This window comes from Eleginops maclovinus, chromosome 3 (assembly GCF_036324505.1).
Source record: "Eleginops maclovinus isolate JMC-PN-2008 ecotype Puerto Natales chromosome 3, JC_Emac_rtc_rv5, whole genome shotgun sequence".
NCBI classification, from domain to species: Eukaryota; Metazoa; Chordata; class Actinopteri; order Perciformes; family Eleginopidae; genus Eleginops; species Eleginops maclovinus.
Window position 1 is genome coordinate 207968 of NC_086351.1, and position 19533 is coordinate 227500.

At 43.0% G+C, this 19533-nt stretch overlaps 2 protein-coding genes across 2 annotated transcripts; one reads left to right on the plus strand and one right to left on the minus strand.

Annotated features, from left to right (window-relative positions):
• The first annotated feature begins 1323 nt into the window (after positions 1 to 1323).
• On the plus strand, positions 1324 to 12141 carry si:dkey-11p23.7 (V-set and Ig domain-containing protein). Its single transcript, XM_063879043.1, has 3 exons — positions 1324 to 1516; positions 10594 to 10983; positions 11236 to 12141. The coding sequence occupies exons 1-3, from the start codon at positions 1324 to 1326 to the stop codon at positions 11652 to 11654; spliced, it is 1002 nt and encodes a 333-aa protein (XP_063735113.1). The 3' UTR covers positions 11655 to 12141.
• On the minus strand, positions 11933 to 18729 carry LOC134861440 (IgGFc-binding protein-like). The gene is made up of 4 exons (XM_063878651.1): positions 18677 to 18729; positions 15611 to 15690; positions 13825 to 14976; positions 11933 to 13439 (listed from the first exon to the last, which is right to left on the minus strand). Exons 2-4 carry the CDS (start codon positions 15651 to 15653, stop codon positions 13033 to 13035), a joined length of 1602 nt encoding a protein of 533 aa, XP_063734721.1. The 5' UTR covers positions 15654 to 15690; positions 18677 to 18729; the 3' UTR covers positions 11933 to 13032.
• Positions 18730 to 19533: the final 804 nt, after the last annotated feature.

A 19533-nucleotide genomic window follows, 5' to 3' on the forward strand; every position in this document is an offset into this window, starting at 1 on the left:
TATTATCAAACTGTAGTTGTTGTCGTCGGGTATGATTGAGAATATCTTGTTAAAGAAATTATAATCATCACAGTTTGGAGCATAAACATTCACCATAATGACAAGGCTGGCAAACAACCGACCCGAGACAATGACAAATCTCCCATCTGTGTCAGCGATCACCTCCTTAGCTTGAAATGGAATGTCCTTATGTGTGAGGACAGCTGTCCCTCTTGCTTTGGCATTAAACCGCGAATGATAAACCTGGCCAACCCATCCCCTCTTGAGATACTTAGCGTGATCGTTTTTGAGATGCGTTTCCTGTAGAAGACTATGTGTGAATGTAGCTTTCGGAGATAGGAGTCTATTTTCTGTCTTTTCACCCAATCATTCATACCTTCAGTATTCAAAGACATACAGTGGATGGGCTGAGTTTGACTGCAGTTAGATGCAGTTGTCATGTTCTAAGAGATTAGAGAGTAAATACAAGCAGTAGGGGTGAAGGGGGGAGTGGAGTAGGGCAAAGAAAGAAAAGAGAGGAAAAAGGAAACTGAACAGATGGCATAAAACACAAAACCTGCTGAAGGACAGCATCCCAGAGGGGACGTGGAGCTCGAACTGTGCTCTTAACTGCCAGTTCACAACTCTCAACTTACACAGAACTCTGTCATCAGCAGTCACATTTGCAAAAACAGTACAGGTGCACATGAACTTGTGCAAAAAACCCTGAGAGACTGGTTATAATGAATGGTAGACCTTTACCTAACGTAAGTAACATGGAGGAAACTATTGTGTGTGTGTGTGTGTGTGTGTGTGTGTGTGTGTGTGTGTGTGTGTGTGTGTGTGTGTGTGTGTGTGTGTGTGTGTGTGAATGAGCGCATCTATCTGACCGGGCATCTTTGTGCATCTTAATTGTCATTACAGAGGAGCAGCTTTGTGTGGACAAACTATAAAAGTTTAGCTCCACACAAAATCCAGCACAGTAAGAAAGACGGAGCCTGGTGAATTCAAATACCTTTCAGCGCCTCCACAACATCTTCCATCTCTGTGGTTTTCACGGTCATTATACACGATTGTGAAATAGATGGAGAGGAAGATGTACCTGGGAGGCTGCAGCGAATGAAGAGAAACTTCTTCTGGCGAGAATTCTTTCATTTCTGACCGTTCTCGTCGGTGACCTGGAGCAGGAGAAACATCCTGTATGCGAACCCGGCGTCTCTCAGCTGCTGTTTGCCCGCGGAGTATGTGGCTCTTTTCTTGGAGACCTCCACACTGTAGTCCGGGAAAATGTGTATCTGGGCTCCGCGAAAAGAGAGAGGTCCGGTCTCCCTCGCTAGCTTCAGGATGCGCTCCTTGGTCTGGAAGGGGTGGATCCGGGCGATGAACGGGCGCGGGGTGTCATCCTGCCTCCTGCGGGCGGCAGCCACCCTGTGGGCCCTGTCGACAGCCGGGGGAGAAGGAAAGGCCTCTGACCCAAACACCTCCTTCAGGAACACCTCCATAAAGGCGGTTGGCTGTGAGCCCTCAATTCTCTCAGGTAAGCCAATCATACGGATATTATTAGGTCTCGATCTGTTTTCAAGGTCGTCCGCTTTAAGTTTGAGGCTCTCGTTTTCCTTGGACAGGGCTGTGCAGGTGGATTCGAGGGTAATCAGTCTGGCCTCCATGTCGTTGAGTGCCTCTTCCATTCGTTGAATTGTCTGGTCGTGACGGTCAATGATAGCGTGGTCAGCCGAAAGTTGAATGGATCATTTGGCTATGATGCGGTCCTCCATTGAGTGGAGAAGCCTCTCCATGTGAGCCAGCGTTAGCGGTGTGTGGCTAGCTGCATGCTCTTCGTTTTGGCTAGCTAGCTGCAGTCCTCTGTTCCACTGTCGGAGGATTTTCCGTCAACGGGCTGACTTTGCTTCTTGGTAGTTTTCCCCATGTTCTTTGGTCTCTCAGACAAGGCCGCAGAAGTTAGCTGGTGCAAATAAGCAGGTATACTGCAGTGTTGGATAGGATTTCAACAGAGCTCTCCCGGCGTGCGACCTACTCCTCCATTAGACAGACCGGAAGTCCAAAAGTCAGAATTTCAAATAATTTTCGGACATTTTTAAAAGTTCACATATAGAATATAAATCTGAGATTAGAAAAAAAGTCAGATCTTTTGGGAAAAAAGGGATAATTTTGGAGTTACAGTGGAGGATGGTTTACTCAGTGAGAGACAGAATATCAGAAAGAAAATCCAGAAATGTACAAAAAAAAAGAGATCTAAATGAATGTGCGTATAGTGGTGGGAAATAAGTATCTGATCCCCCGGCAGAACCTGCCTCAGTTCTTGGTGGAGAAAGCATTGATGGACAGCACAGAGGGCAGGTGCTTCCTGTAGTTGGTCTCCGATTGATGGTCCTTTTGTGCTTCTTCCATTTTCGAATAATGGCACCAACAGTTGTCTCTCTCTGACCGAGCTGCTGCTGATGGTCTTGTAGCCCATTCCAGCCTTGTGCTGGACAACAGTTTTGTCCCTGAGGTCCTTAGACACAGGGGCGTAGCCAGGACATTATTTCTGGGGGGGCCAGCTCTGGCCAGTCTTTTATTTGGGGTGGCACTTGATTGTCAAAAACTACTATTTTAAAACTCACGCACTGCATCACTCAGAGCAGCAGTTTTTCTAACAGCTCATCTAGCCATAAACAATGGATTGAACCTTCTTATGGACACTAATGATGTCTTACTGTTACTGATAATCCCATGTTATTGGAATGGGTGCTTAGATAATGTGCGAGTGCGATGTGTCATGATTATGTGAGGGGGTTCAGGACTTTAACATGAGAAGGGGAAGCTTTTAGTGCAAATGACAGAAAGACACGATATGAATTGTCATTTTAGGCGATCATTTATTAAAGTAAACTGTAGCCTTTTAAGTGCAATATTCATTTTATTTGCGATAATAAACATATGTATATATAAAGAGTAAAAAATAAACGTCACACACACACATGTCCCATAAAACATAAAGAAAAACAAATATCAACAATGTGTAAAATGTACATTGAATTGTGTGTGTGTGTGTGTGTGTGTGTGTGTGTGTGTGTGTGTGTGTGTGTGTGTGTGTGTGTGTGTGTGTGTGAGAACATGTACATTGAACTGTTTCACTACAAACAGTGTGTGTGTGTGTGTGTGTGTGTGTGTGTGTGTGTGTGTGTGTGTGTGTGTGTGTGTGTGTGTGTGTGTGTGTGTGTGTGTGTGTGTGTGTGTGAGTGAGTGAGTGAGTGAGTGAGTGAGTGAGTGAGTGAGTGAGTGAGTGAGTGAGTGAGTGAGTGAGTGAGTGAGTGAGTGAGTGTAGGTAGATCCATGTAAATAATTTGACAATTGTCTTTTTTGTAATTCTTGAGAACATATCTGAGAGTGTCTGTCTGGGAAGCTGACCAGATAAGTCTAAATAGAACAGACATGTACTAACATTGCAATACCCATGTCACATAATACACTTTAGGAAAAACAAAAGAATGTTGGGGCTGTTAATGATGCAGAATTGGCAGGTATAACAGACAGATGCTGGTTACTTAGCTGTTAGTTTACAGCAGCTGTATTCTTCGGTTGTGATGATTTCTAGCAAATCGATCAACAAACTCATCTAAATTTAAAGACGCTGCCCTCCTGTGTTCTATGCTCAACACCCCTAGATCACTCAGCCTATCCTCTCCCATTGTAGTTCTCAGGTGTGTTTTGACAAGCTTCAAGCAGGAAAAACTGCGTTCACAAGCAGCTGTGCTGACAGGTATTGCCAATGCAATTTTACAAAGCCTGGAGAAAACATCAAAGACATCCTGGTATGGTTCAATAAAAGCTGCCAGCTCTACAATTGTAGGTGGTCTCTGCATCCCTTGCTTTATCTTACGATCTAAAACTCTTTTAATTTGGTAGAGCTCATGCTCAAGGTCCACAAGGTCACACCCATACAATTTGGCAAATGCAAAAAGGCTATCTTTGTCACAGAAGCTTCTGCTACTTGGATTTAAAGCTTGTATTCCACGCATTATGTCACAATTCTGATTGGAGAATCTGTTCCTGAGCTCAATGAGCATCCGGTCCAATACCAGATTAAAGATTCCTGTCCTGTAATAATCTTTGCCATCGCCTGTTTCTTGTCTGCCCACAGTAGACAGAACATGGTATCCCTGTAGCTTTGAACTTAGTGTTCTCTTACGTTTTGGAGCAGTGTCTACAGAGACATCACATTGCTTTGCAAGCTCCAAAACAGTGTCCCACAAATCACCAAACACCTGCTGCTCACTCCTGTAAGATTCAAAAGTACTAATAAGTGCCTCCACAAGATCCACTGCTTTGGCCAAATCAAGAGAGGAAGACTGGAGCATGTCTGACAGTAATTTTGCATCTCCCAGAAGTTTCTTAAATATGGCAAGAAACACAATGAACTGGAAATCAATCTGAGGCAAAAGGCCTCTGGCACCTACTGACCTCTCGCCACTGTTCTCATCACCCAGTTCCTCAAGAACTTTCACAACTGCTGGCAACCTATCCCACAAATTACGGCAAGCATAATATCTGGAGGCCCACCGTGTGTCACTCAACATTTGCAACTCTCTGGGTGCACCTGCATACATCTCCTGTTGCACCTGTAACCATTTGGGATGCACTGCCGATCCAGACATGTAGACGTACAGCTGTTTTAATAAGGAAAAGAAGCAATCAGCCTCTGGGATCCCTCTCACAGTGTCCACCAGCACCAGATTAAGGCAATGCGCATTACAGTGAACGTAGAAAGCCAGCTTCGCTACTTCCTTAATTCGGGCCTGCACACCACTGTGCTTGCCACTCATGACTGCAGCCCCGTCATAAGACTGCCCAACAAGGTTAGTCTTATATTCTAGACCATATTTGGACAAGAGGTGAATTATTTTTATTGTCAAGCTCTCCGCATCTAGCTTCTCTGCTACCTCGAATTCCAGAAAACTTTCAAGGATTTCACCATTGTAATAGTATCTCGAAACAAAAGACATTTGTTCCATTTTTTTTTTGTCTTTAGTCTCATCCACAAGTATGCTAAAAGCACCACTTTCCTTGACTTCTTTGATTATTGATGTGCGCACCATCTCTGCTAAGCATGACAAAATCTCATTTTGTATGTCAGGACTTGTATATTTAGCATTCCTGGGACCATCCATCTTTTTCAAAATCTTGTCGTCATGGTTTGCTATGATATTCAACATACCCAAAAAGTTCCCTTTCCTGCTTGAGGCCTCAGATTCACGATGCCCTCGCAGAGCAATGTTCTCGGTTGCACAATGAAGAACCACTTCAGCAAGAGTTTTGATGTACCCCCTGTTCTCTTCAACAGTTTTGTTGTACTCTTTGTTTAATTGCCCCATTAGAGATCCCTGATTTTTTTCTGCAATTTGGTATTCTTTCCATGCTAGCATGGCATTCTTGTGATGCTCAGATCTACTATGTGCAGCATACCCTCCGTCTGTATAGGTAGCTTTCTTCCAGTTTTTGAAACCGGAACCTGAATTAAACGTAGACTCATGGCCAGGTAAGCTGAAATGCCTGCAGGCAAAGCAAAAGGTGGAGTCTTCACATATTGAGTACTCCAACCAGGGGTGAACTTCATACCACTCACCCTTGAAGCTCCTGCTTCTGTCTCCCTGGAGTGTCTTGGGGAAATTAACTTTAGGTTGAGCTGGAGCTTCACCCCTGGACTTGGAAATGTCTGTAAAACACCAAAGAATCCCATTAATATCAGCTTTTAACATAAATGCTATCCACTTCCAATTACATGTTGTTCTTTAGTTGTTTTTTAAGACTAAACATGCAATCATTAACATTTTACAGATTTAATAAATACATGTTTATTATATGGCCAGCCTTTAAATTATTGTTGTTTGCCATAACCCGACCGAACATGTCCATTATTCAGCTACTGATAACCACTCACCTGGAGGGCAGACTTTGTAATTAAATTCTCTTCTCCTAGTATCAGTCTCCTCCTCCTGCTCTGTCTCTGTCAACTTGTCTGCTGAATATTCACTGCCACTTGCTTCCCTTTCTGTACTTGTCATGCTTTCGCAACTAGCTCCTTCTGTTTCCCTTTCTCTGTCTGCAACATTCTCTGTCGTGCTAGCTTGCTGGTCTCTGGTGCTGGCAAAAAAAGCGCTGATTTTTCTGTCTCCCCCTGAGGCACTTATCCTTTTCATTGTGTCCTTTTTAAAGAAAAGTTTTACACAACATTAACTTTAGATTGCTTTTATTCCATTTCAAGTGTAAACTAGCGACAGTGCGTTATCTATGACTTAGTGACACCTGGGAATGGACTTAAGCTAACTAGCTAGCGATAGCTCGCTAGCCATAGATCATTTTACAAGTTTGCAAAAATAACAACAGCAGCCTTACTCAACTCACTCTGCCACAAATCCTTAATGTCGAGACATCATTACACATTTAATTGAGTGTGAAGATAACTAAATGATCTTATCATTTCAATGATCCTTTCAAGTATCACCAACTTACTCACCTGTTAGTTACAGTGGTATATCCAGCGCGTTCGTCTCCAGTGCTAGTCTCTCCACTGAAGCGCTGTCAGAATGCAGGCACGTTGGAGGGGGCGTGGCCCAACATGTTGCGAATATGGGGCTTGTAGCAGAAGTGACGAATGACAATATAAAACGACTTGATAAAAAAAAAATACTAATGCATTTATTTCAGCTTTATACCATTTCTGTTCATGAGGGTTTGTTGTATTTTTTTTTTTTTTTTCGTGCCGTGAGGTTGGGGGGGCCGGCAGGGTGGCCATACTCTGACCAATGGTGGCCGTGGCCCCCCCTGGCCACCACGTGGCCACGCCCCTGCTTAGACAGCTCTTTGGTCTTGCCCATTGTGGAGAGGTTGTATTCTGACTGATTGATTCAGTGGACAGGTGTCTTTTATCCAGGTAAGGAGTGGACATCAGGAGTACTTTCTTAAAGCGAGAGGACTTATTTAACTGGTCCCTGGGAGCCAGAATTCTTGTTGGTTGCCAGAGGATCAAATACTTATTGCCCCCAATTAAATGCAAATCAATATATATCTTTTTTTTAAGTACATTTCTGGAGGGAAAACTAACTAAACTGGCAGGGATCAGGTACTTATTCCCTCCACTGTATATTTGGAAATTCAAATTTGGAGAAAAAAAGTGTGGTTTTAAAATAAGATGATTAGGGCCACACAGGGCTGGACTGGCTATCTGGCATACCGGGCAAATCCCGCCAGGCCCTCCAACGTTTTGGGCCTTCCCAGGGCCGGAAACAAAACATACATTATATATATTATATTTTTTATTGATTGCGACGGTAAACACATGACACATCGTGGCCCATTGGATGCTTCTCTTGAGGCACATTTGGCTAGTCCAATGAAATTCCTTGGTTCTCGAAGGCCCGCCCCTCCCTAGAGGCCCTCACTTGACCCAAGTCATCACCTCAAATTTTGTAAGCGAATGGTGGAGGATAGAGAGGTCGCGAGATGGAGAAACAAAAGAGTGGCCATGAGAAGCGAATGGAAAAGAGAAAGCAAAAACGTAAAGATGACGCAGCAAAATGTGCAAAAATCACCGACTTATTCAAAAGCACAAGCTCAACCTCGGGTTCGGGCGGTGGGGCCGCCGGTACAACGACTACGAGCGCACAGGTGGTAGAGAATGTAGAGGAGGAGGAGGCGGAGGAGATGGTGGTTCGAGCCGGGGAACCAGAGGAGGAGGAGACGGAGAGACGAGAGTCACGAGACGTGACCCAGCAGGGAGAGATTGAGGTTAGAATTCAGCTCAACACACCCGCTAGCTAGCCAATGCAGTGTAGCTATTCACCGCTTCAGCGTTTCGTTTCCCATTTATTGCCTGAAACCGAGACCAAGTTGTCATCCTGACTTTATCAAATCAGTCACAAACATGTACCCATTTGATATATTTTCATGCACTTCTCTTGTAATGTTGCGCCAGCATATATAAATCTTCCATTTGTCGAGCTGTTACAAGGTCATGTGATGTGTTTTAAATTATGCTAGTGCCTCCCGTCTAGAAATACCCTAGCTAGCTAGGCAGATTAGCTATTCACTGCTTCGTCGTTTTTCCCATTTATTGCCTGAAACTAAGACTAAATGTGTCGCCCCCACTCTCTCAAATCAGTCACAAATATGTACCGATTTATTTTCGTGCACCTTTCTTGTATTGTTTTGACAGCTTATAGAAATCTTCCATTTGTCTTGAGCTGTCAGCTGTCACAAGGACATGTGCTGTGTCTTGTAATTGCTAAGTGCTTGTTAGTTATGGCATCCCCCCTTTCACTTTCTCAAATCCAACCAATATCTTATTTCTACTCTACTGCTTGTCATGTCTTGTGCAACTGTGATTTTATACAAAATGTATTTGTGTAATATTTTCCTTCTGTAATGGCATGCCACGTCATTATCAAGACATCTCGTGTTATCTTAAGTTTTCTGCCTATTTGCACGGTAGATGGATAGGTAAGAAGCTGACTAGCCGTGCTACTGTTTAGGAATAGCTGATAGCTGATAGCTACGCGCTCACTCCAATTTGCATGACATGTAAAAACATGGTATATTAGCTTTGTTGTTGGCAATGTGTATCTGATATTTTAATCGTGTCTTTATGAGTTGCATTTTCCTGTGGTGGTCATGGATAGGCTATCCTACCATTCAAACACGTTGTGTTCTGGAAAGCATTAAAGCAATGGATGTTTAAATTTCTTCATGGTTGAGACAACGCAGTTGGATGTTTCAAGGCGTATTGTACACTGGAACTTTAACAAGTTATGTTGGAAGCCTAAGCAATAAGAAGGGGTCACTTGGTTTTGCTGTGGTGAAAAAAATGAAGAGTGTCCGAAAAAAACCCACTGTTAGACATAATGACTAGCTTACGCTCTTTTGATCTGTCTCAAGTTGCATTACAGTTTATGCCTAGACAACTAGAAACGTTTTGGTGGGGGGGGGGATTCCATTCAGTAAGCTATATATATATATATATATATATATAAAAATGGCGCTTGGCCCTTGGGTGATCAAAAGTGCCCGGGCCCTTTTCAGATGCCAGTCCAGCCCTGGGGCCACATGAAGATGGGGTTAGAATAATGAGAGTGCGGGTAGCTCTCACGTTGTTCATTTATGGTTTATTTTAGAGGGTAAGCTTTCCTAACACAAACCAGAGGGTCTGCTCTCTTTTGCTCGCTAACAACTCTCTGATCAACAGACTACCTGCAGGAAGAAGTCAGGGCAACTTAACGCCTTCACCAATCACAATACTTTAAATAATACGGGTTATATTTGTGAAGGGCACAATCTCTGCCTTCATTCTGGGAACCTTCCTGATGAGGCAGGACTACAATGGCCAAAGATGGCAAGCAACATAATAGTCTGTTTAACTTCTACTTACCCTTCAGTCAGAGTCAGGAATCCTTCATCAGTCCCACGGTGGGGACATCTATACGTGTTACAGCAAAGCCTAACCCTAAACCCTGCTCTATAGTCTGTCGCGTTGCATTTTTGACCACAGTTCACGCAGAATGAAATGAACGGTCTGCTGCTGCCCCATCCTCAGGCTGAACCTCCAGTGAGAAGAGAAAAGCCTTCAAACTGAGACAGCAAAATCTGGAAGTCGTGAAGCCAAACGCTTCCTGTCAGTGTCAAGTGAGCGAGAGCACACGACTCAGGTTCATTGGATCAGACCATCTCTAGATTCCACTCATTGTTATCACTTGTGATCAGAAATAGACATTAGGGAAGTAAAAGATTGGAAAACATACACAGTGTGTCTGAGAAATGTGATTCACACGGATGACACACACACACACACACACACACACACACACACACACACACACACACACTGTGGTAGTGGTGTTCCTTGTTTCTTCATCAGTCTTATCATGGAGCTCCGTCGGGTCTGCAGCATTTTGAGTATGTTATCTGTTATTGGAGGTAAGCTCTCTCTCTCTGTTTTTCTTACACACACACACACACACACACACACACACACACACACACACTCTCTGTCCACCAGTGGGGTGTTTACTGACATACTTTATGTGGTAGAACATAACTTTAAAGTCTCTTCAGCTTGTGTTAACCACAGACCTGATTTCAGGCTAACATCCAAAAACACATTCAGAAAACCATTGACCTCCAGACCAGGGGACATCAAATGAAGAAATGCTGAGTCATGTCAGGTTTGAGGACTCATTCCTGAACCACTCTGTGTTGAAATCAGCAGGAAGAGAGCTAGTTAGCGTTAGCCGTTAGCAGATGGTGAGCTCTGTTCAGAAGGAATGAGAATCTGGGAAAGGTCAAATACAATGTGTTCTAATTTAGTAAAACCATGGAAAGAACTGTTTGTGCAGCACTTTTTAATGTCCCCTGGAAACAGTTTTTAGAGGCTTCTTGCAGTCCTGTTTCTCAATGCTGCTTGTGTGACATGAAATTAGTTAAGCATTAGTTTCCTCATTTATTTGAATGTGTTTTCAGATTCAGAAGTTTCAGAGTGCCGTGTCAGGTTTTTTGGACTCGTTTTTGCACCACGTTTGTTTTTTGCCTGTTTGACTAAAGTTTGGCCCTTAACCTTTGCAGCGCTGGACCCCGGAGACGACGGCTGGTCGATGAGCGTGCAGCCGGAGGTCCGGGCCATAGAGGGCTACCCAGTGGTGCTTCCCTGCACCTTCAGCCACCCGCAGCACTCCAAGCACTCATCCCTGCAGCTGCTGTGGCGTCTGGGCCACGGGCCGGCCGCCTCCGTCCTGTTCCGCTGCACCAGCCGGCCCGGGGTCCCCAGCTGCAAGCCGGGCCCCCAACAGGACGAGCGGTACCGGCTGGAGGGGAACCCACGGGAGCACGACCTGTCGCTGAGGATCAACAGCGTCGCCCTGCAGGACAGCGGGCGCTACTACTGCCGGGTGGAGGTGCAGGGCCGGGAACACGTCAGCTTCGAGGACAAGATGGGGACCCTGCTCAGAGTGGAGGGTACGTTTATAGAGCACACAAAACAAGGGATTTCAGCCTCTGCAGACCCTTTACATGCACTGAAATGAGGGATGCACCGATACATCGGTGAGGCATCGGCCGATGTTAGCCCTATTTACCGCCATCGGCACATCTTTGAATCGGCGCATCCCTAACTGAAACCCATAGCACACAACACACTGCAGAAAAACATTTCTTGGCTTGTTGGGTATTAAAACCTCCCCCCCCCGCCCCGCTCTCCCTCTCCTGCAGCCCCTCCTAAGATCCTCTCTCTGTGGGTGGAGGGCAGCCAGCAGTCCGGGTTCACCGCCCTGTGCCGGGTGCAGGGCTCCCCGGATCCAGACGTCCAGTGGCTGGGCCCCGAGGAACTGCTGGAGGGGTCCTTGCTGGAGGGGTCCCACCCCCTGGCTCAGGGCTCTGGGGCCGCCTACCACACGGTGAGCCAGCTGAGGGACGTGGCTCCGGGGCAGCAGTACACCTGCAGCGCCTCCAACCCGCTGGGCAAGGACCAGGCCGCCCTGTACGTGCTGCCCCCCCGACCCACGCTGCATGTGGGCGGGGCCTCGCCTCCCCTGCTGCTCCTGCTGTCCCTGTCTCTGGGGGCCAAGGTGCTCCTGCTGCTGGGGGTGGGGGTGTGGGCGGTGCACGGGGTCCGCTGCTGGAGGAAGTAACCTGCTCTTGTGTTCCTTTATCCCTGCCCCCCCCCCCCCCACCCCTCACTGTGGGGGTCTGTTTTAACTAGTCTTACTTTAACACAAAAGCCATTGATCATCCCCACGTTTTATTTAATACCTTTGAATCTGTGAACTGGGTCTCAGATTTACTGAAGTACTGTGAGGTTCTTCACCTGAGTATTTCCATTTCCGGCTACGTCTACTCCACCACAGTTCAGGTATACGGTGTCCTTTTACTCCTCTACATGTATTTAGTAGCTTTAGTTTAGTACGGATTACGGTTAGCACGTTTCTCATTTTTAATAGTGTAATATTTAAAACTTTTACAGCCTGTGTGAAATCAAACCAAACAGCTGTCCACACATTACATTTTATTTAATGTTCACACCACAGATTAAATAAAGCTTTTAAGACACTAAAGTGAGGAATATGTCAGAGTCTTTAACAATCAACCAATTCTTAATAATCTTCTGTAATAAAATAATATAACGCAGTGTTTATTCAAGAATCTATTTCTATCACCCGATGGAATATTGTTATACCATATCTATGAATCACAAACTACACCGATAATAATATGCAAGCCAGAGAGATAGCATCAGTTAGCTGGAGCTATATTCTCTGTTATTAGTATCTTCTTTCCTCCATACATAAACTGCTCACAAGAAGAACACACAGTCAGTGGGACAGCGGTCTGTCACTGCTGATTTGTTAATGTTGAGTTTGGACAGCACGGAAAAGAAGCGACCAATGGCACAATTGTTACGGAGCGTTAAGAGTTGACATGTTCTTAAAACACACTTGTAAGAGTTAAAGTTGCAGGACGAAAACACAGACAACCCCGCTGCTTTATCGCCCATTCTACCCTAAAGGGAAGCGTAATTACCTGAATGAACATCAGGCGGTGTTCAAGAAGAGCTGCAGGCCGAGACCTTAAACTCTACATCTTTACTGGGCCAAGTATGATCATTTTCTCATTGACGCCCCCTGTTGGATATTAGAGAGAATGCAGGTTTAAGACACTTCTGCTTCACTTCTCAGATCCAGCCAATAAAAGAGGTACTTTAGCATTAGTCCTGGTTCAGACCTATATATTATGCAGCACTGTAGGCCATTGTCTCATCAGGAAGATATTTACTAAGGTTTTAAATTAAGTGCGAATTAGGGCAATTATCTCATAGACTTCTACAAAATCTGTATTGCAAACAGAGGAGTCGCCCCCTGCTGGATATAAGAGAAAATGCTGGTTTGAGACACTAATGCATTAGCTTTATTTTTTAACCTCAACCTCCTGAGAATAAGGAGCTAATCTAGCGTTAGCCCTGGTTCAGTCCAGACCAGTGGATTGGATCGGTTAGTTTTGTCCGTGCTGTTTTTACTCAACGGGGAAAAAGACGGGTTCCTTGTAACAGACAGGGTGTGCAGCTTTGCAGCAGTCCTCGTCCCTCCAGCCAAAGCCCTTCGCCAGACTCATGATGGCGCACTGGCCGTCATTCATCGTGCCCGGCTCCCCTTCCTCCCAGTTGGAGTGATTGACCTTGGCATCGCTCAGCCAGTACCACTCTCCGGACATGGAGCTGCGACGCATGCCGATCCACACCTCCTGCAGGTTGTTTTTGTTGGCCTGGCGGAGTTGTTCGTAGATTTGTGTCTGGAGTTGGGCATCGGGGAAGCTGACCAGGTCTAGTTGGTCTTCTGAACAGTTCTGCAGGGATTCACGCCAGCCTCCGGCATTTGGTCCGATCTTTACGATCTCCGGAGACAAGACGCAACCCCTGAAGTCTGTTTGGGGGGTCGCATGGAACAGAACAGACTCAAATCAGAAGCAGGGCAAGTGAAAACTATGACTCAATATGTTTGATAACAGCAATGATGGGGACCAAATGTAGTTTTAAAAATAAAATGGTAACCAAATTCTCTCCGTTATTTCACTGATAAATAAGAGGAGATGTTTTTGTACATTTATCAATAGCTACCCTAAACATGAAGACAACAGCTGATATTTTGTCTGGAATTGATTGACTGAAAGATTATGTTATGGAGATCTTTCATGAAGCATCTGCTAAATAACCTTATACCAAAACCTAAGAGGATAAAATGTGAGTTTCCACCCACGCTCAGTGTGACGGTGGAGATATGGCTGTAAATATGTGGTCCATGTTCATACCTGGGATATGACTGAGGATGGGTGCTGGGTTCCCAAACCAAGCATTTTCCTTATTTCCCACAAAGTAGACGGCCATTTTGGAGGAAGTGTGCCAGATGGCGCTTTTTCCAGGCAACAGAGTAACAGAAGCGGAGCGGAAGTCCGTCCCATTTAGTTCCTGCCAGAGTGTTTTCTGCACAGGAAGATCTCTCACACGAACACCATCAGTGAGGTTTTTGCGGACCACGATCACTGCGTAGCTCATCGTGTCGTTGATGGTGCTGACGACATAACAGGAGGCGAAGTCCGTCTCTGGGATGAGACTGATGAGCAGGCCCGGGCGGTAGAAGATGGCGCTACCGTCAAATTCAACCAGCGGAGAGTTCATGTCGAAGGCCTGGACTTTGGTGGAGTTTTCCTTTGACAGAAGTACAACCGATTTATTCTCAGCGTATTTAGCCAGAAACTCAGGGATGTAGTACTTCTGCACCTCGCTTTGGGCTGGAGGCAGTGAGGTGAACAGCTGCCCACAGGTGCAGCTGTGGTAGATGGCACAGGTGTGACCGAAGAGCACCGCCACAGGATGATTGGCGGTCACCTTTCGCAACTCCATCTCGGCTTTCACCCAGATCTGTTGAATCTGGAAGGGCTGAAGTGAAAATGTTTCATTCCCCGACCCTTCAACCTTAACCTCGTTTGGCTTGTTGCCGTTGACGATGACAAGTTTGAACGGGCTTCTCTCGGTCACGTCTGTGGTGACGATCTCTGCGGGTCGGGTGGTGCGTTGGATCTCAGGCACCGGCGGGATGAAATACGCCAAGCTCAGTTTGTCTGTCGGCAGAACCAGAGCGGTCTGCAAACTGCTGGACTTCTGGTTGATGGCGTGGACGGTGATGCTTTTGTCGCTGTGGATTTGGAGAGTTATGTCGGAGGTTTCTTCCTTGTAGATCTCCATTTTTGCATGCAGGATGTAATCCTGAGAGGCTCCTTTGTCCTGAGTCTTACAAATGGTGCCGAAGGAATGCTGTTTTATGGTGATTTTAGTTTCATCGTACAAGGCCGTGATCTGGATCACCATCTTGGGACGATCGGGATAATAGTACGCAATGTTTTCCGGAAAAGCAACAACAAACTCCAGACCGGTGTTGACATCAGGGAGAGGGGCGGTGGATTCTGTGGAATACAAAGTGAATCCTTATTGCGTGGAACGGACATGGAGAGCGATTACACTTCAGTACAGAGCAATTTACTTTAGGATAACCTCCAATTATTAAATAATACAAAAATAATAATAGTGATTTCTGCCTTTTTATACACTGTGTGTGTGTGTGTGTGTGTGTGTGTGTGTGTGTGTGTGTGTGTGTGTGTGTGTGTGTGTGTGTGTGTGTGTGTGTGTGTGTGTGTGTGTGTGTGTGTGTGTGTGTGTGTGTGTGTCTCCCCTCTCCCCCTGATTGTCTCCCTCAGGCGATCCCCATCCCCTAATGAAGGCCCTTACTGTTGATCACAAAACATTCCTTGGTTGATTCTCTCTGACCCTGTGTTCTTAAAAACGTGCAGAAAATGCATCTTTGAATTCAAGCAAAGCACAAACACAAATTATAAAGAAATATAATCATAAATGAATGAACAAAAATCAACGCGTCCCTCCAAACCTGAACATATTTTCTGGAATATTCACTTTATTCAAAGGGAAAGCAGCAAATGTCGAACCAAAAATGACCTCAACTTTGATAGAACATCTGCGGGTCAGTTCCTGGAGTCGAGGACTTACTTACTTACTTAACACGTACTAAATTACTGTGTTTACCTGCAGCCAGCAGCAGGAGGAGGAGGAGCAGCTCAGGACTCATGATGCCAGATCAGCACCGACACAGGACCGGGGGAAAACTGCGTCAGGTCAAAACGTTGTTCAGATTCAGTTATACATTTATACCTCATCGCACATTTTATTACCAGCTGTCTCTTTCTGAAAGAGTCCAGGTGTGTGATCTGAAGGGAGTCAGTAAACATTCTGTTGTTGTTTGTATTGTCGTTTCTGAAACCTACTCCAAGCAGCACATGGTAAGCTAAAAAATAAATCAGGAAGAACTGACAGGATGTACTTCTTTTTTGTGGACTTTGTGTAGGTTAACTGATCAGTGTGATGGCTGTAGACCAGGGGTGTCCAAACTACGGCCCAGGGGCCAAATGCGGCCCGCTGTCCATTATTAATTGGCCCTCAGCTGATTCTATAAGTATAATGGAAGATGGCCCCCACCTGAAACTGCTTGTCTTACTGTATATTCTACTTCTTGAATATATATGTTAACATACATTAATAATAAGCTCTATTTTTACATAACTTCTGTCGTTTCAAGTTGAAAAATGATACAAAAAAATCTTAGTTGATTAAAAACAAAAACTTACAAAGCTTAAAACACGCCCTTCATTTCTCCACTCAGCAATCTGAGGCTTCAGTTGTAAGGCTGCCAACTGAATAAATGAAACCCCACGGAGAGCTGTGATGGAGGCTGTTTGTTTCTCAAAGTATATTCAAGTATTAAGAATAATTAACGTACATGTGAGTCATTTATATACCTTATATACCTAACCTTTAGTGAGGTTTATATACCTTTACCTCCGTGAAAACAGTTTGGACACCCCTGCTGTAGACTGATGACTAAAGGGCAGACCCACAATGCCCGTTCTTACAATGTAAACAAAAGGGAAACACATTTGTGTATTCAAACCAAATGTAAATGTGTTCCTCCCGTGCTTCGCCGTTTTTACAATTAGACATTTGGATGAGTCACCATCGAGGCCACATTCAGAAATCCATTTCTCGCCCTGTGTGGAGCGAACGCTGTTTCTCATTATCATATTGTGTCAAAGACACGTCTTTTTGAATTGGCTTTTTATAAGAGACACCCTCCTTCTTAAATTTGAGTTTTGAGTCTTTATTATTTACGTGTTATCGATCGTTTTATATTGATTCATTTATTTTAAAGGTTTAATGTCCTATCAGCGACATTTCCTTTAATCTCTTAAAGGTTTATCCTCTTTTAGAATTATCAATACTTTACTTATTTATTTCTTTGTGTTTTCTATTTATTTTATAGCTTTTTTTATATTCAGCTGTAACGATTTATTTTAGGGATCATTATCAGTTTTATGGTTTTTATTTTCGTACCTTTTTGTGTTTTAACACTTTCAAAAACTATTTTATTCTGCAACATGAAAAAGGTCTTGGCATGTGACCTGAGGGGAAGTCCTTCCTGTTGGCTTTAATTTAAGATGTGTGGCTATTGAAAAGCCCTTTGAGCAGTGCTGTATAAATAAAGCTTTATTATTATTGTTATTATTATTATTATTATTATTATTATTATTATTATTATTATTATTATTATTATTATTATTATTGTTATTATTATTATTATTATTATTATTATTATCATTATTATTATTATATTTATTGTTATTGTTATTATTATTATTATTATTATTATTGTTATTATTATTGTTATTATTATTATTGTTATTATTATTATTATTATTGTTGTTATTATTGTTATTATTATTATTATTGTTATTGTTATTGTTATTATTATTATTATTATTATTATTATTATTATATTGTTATTATTATTATTATTATTATTATTATTGTTATTATTATATTATTATTATTATTATTGTTATTATTATTATTATTATTATTATTATTATTATTGTTATTGTTATTATTATTATTATTATTATTATTATTGTTATTATTATTGTTATTATTATTATTATTGTTATTATTATTATTATTATTATTATTATTATTATTATTATTATTGTTATTATTATATTATTATTATTATTATTATTATTGTTATTATTATTATTATTATTATTATTATTATTGTTGTTATTATTGTTATTATTATTATCATTATTATTATTATTATTGTTATTATTATTATTGTTGTTATTATTGTTATTATTATTATTATTGTTATTATTATTATTATTATTATTATTGTTATTATTATTATTATTATCATTATTATTATTATATTATTATTATTGTTATTATTATTATTGTTGTTATTATTATTATTAATATTGATTATTAATATTTATATTAATAATCAATATTAATATTTATATTAATATTGATTATTAATTTGAGTAAATCCTAATTAATATTATTACCATCATTATTATTATTCATATATTTGTATTATATATTTCCCAGTGAGGTCACTATCTATTTTGAGGACCAAAACCAGCAGCTCCACATCATTTCAACAGAACATGCAGAGGCAGGTTTTAGTGAAACATATAAAAGCCTTCTGCATTTCATTTGTGTTTAATGCAAATAGAGCTTTGACTGAGAGCACAGGAAACCCTTCCCTACCCTCTCTCTTTACCGTCTGTCCTTTTTTTATCCTCTTAAAAACACCCCTCCACACACACACACACACACACACACACACACACACACACACACACACACACACACACACACACACACACACACACACACACACACCTACAAACCCCTGGATAATATCTCCCCTGCACCTTTGCTTAAACTCGCACACATACCCAGTATATCGTGGTTTGTTGTGGAGTCTCTAGACGGCGATAAGACTCATGAAAGGATTCAGAGTGTGCGCCTCTTCATTGGTCTTTGCTTCACCTTTCTCACTGTCTTTGTAAAAACCAACACCAGAGTTTTTCCCTCTCCTGCTGAGGTCACAATAGTTGTTGGTGGAAGGCAGGTAGCCCCCCCCCCCCCCCAAGACTTTAAGTTTAGCTGTCTTCCCTCTGCTCTCGGTTAGAGCTTCCAGCAAACATGCAATCTCTAAAGGATTTGCTCCGAGGTGAAATGTGGAGTTCTCACCTGCTCGTCGGTCGTCAGCAGCCTCACCTTCAGAGAGAGTTCTCCTTCTGTCCTCCTCCGGGGGGAGATGCAGATTTGTCAGTCAAACGCCAGCTGATTTGGAAGAGGTTTGCATAAGAGGTGGAGGAGGAACTCTGATCCCTACCCTCCTTTATCTTTGGAAAGCAAGGAGACTTTTTGGGTAAAATGTGAAGTATTTTTAAGGACATTTTCTTAAAAATATGAACAGTTTTAATTGTGGGGACACTTTCAAAATAAAAGCATCTTGGGGAAATTAATTTGAATAAAAACATGTCCTCCTTTTTTTTGGACGGTCGGAGACGTTAAAGTTGAAATGAATAAACTGACTGTGTGGTCACATGGGAACACAGGGTCCCGTCTGCTTTGCATTCAGGAATACAAATTAGATATGCTTCCTAGCTCTGGATCAGCACACTGTGCACACATCTATCTACAGGGGGGGGGGGGGGTGTAACTTCTAGAGCCACAGAGACACTTCCAGTTTACCTGAGTCTACGTTAACATGGTGTGCATGTTGTTGTTGTTGTTCAGCCGGTGTTTGTGGGTCGGGAGGAACCGCTGAGCTATTGGGTTTCCACATCAACACACCCAAACTACTGGATCTCAAACTACCCAACAGACGTTCCCTTTGTCCCAGTCACGAGCACAACAAACAGCATGTGAGTCTTTACCGTTGTTGGGTCACATTTACCAATCACACTGATCGTTGTTTTTGGTAGACCTCCTGGCCGGTCTACCTGCAGACACCATCCCACCTCTGCAGCTGATTCAGAATGCTGCAGCCCGACTGGTTTTCAACCTCCCCAGTTCTCCCCCACCACACCTCTCCTCCGCTC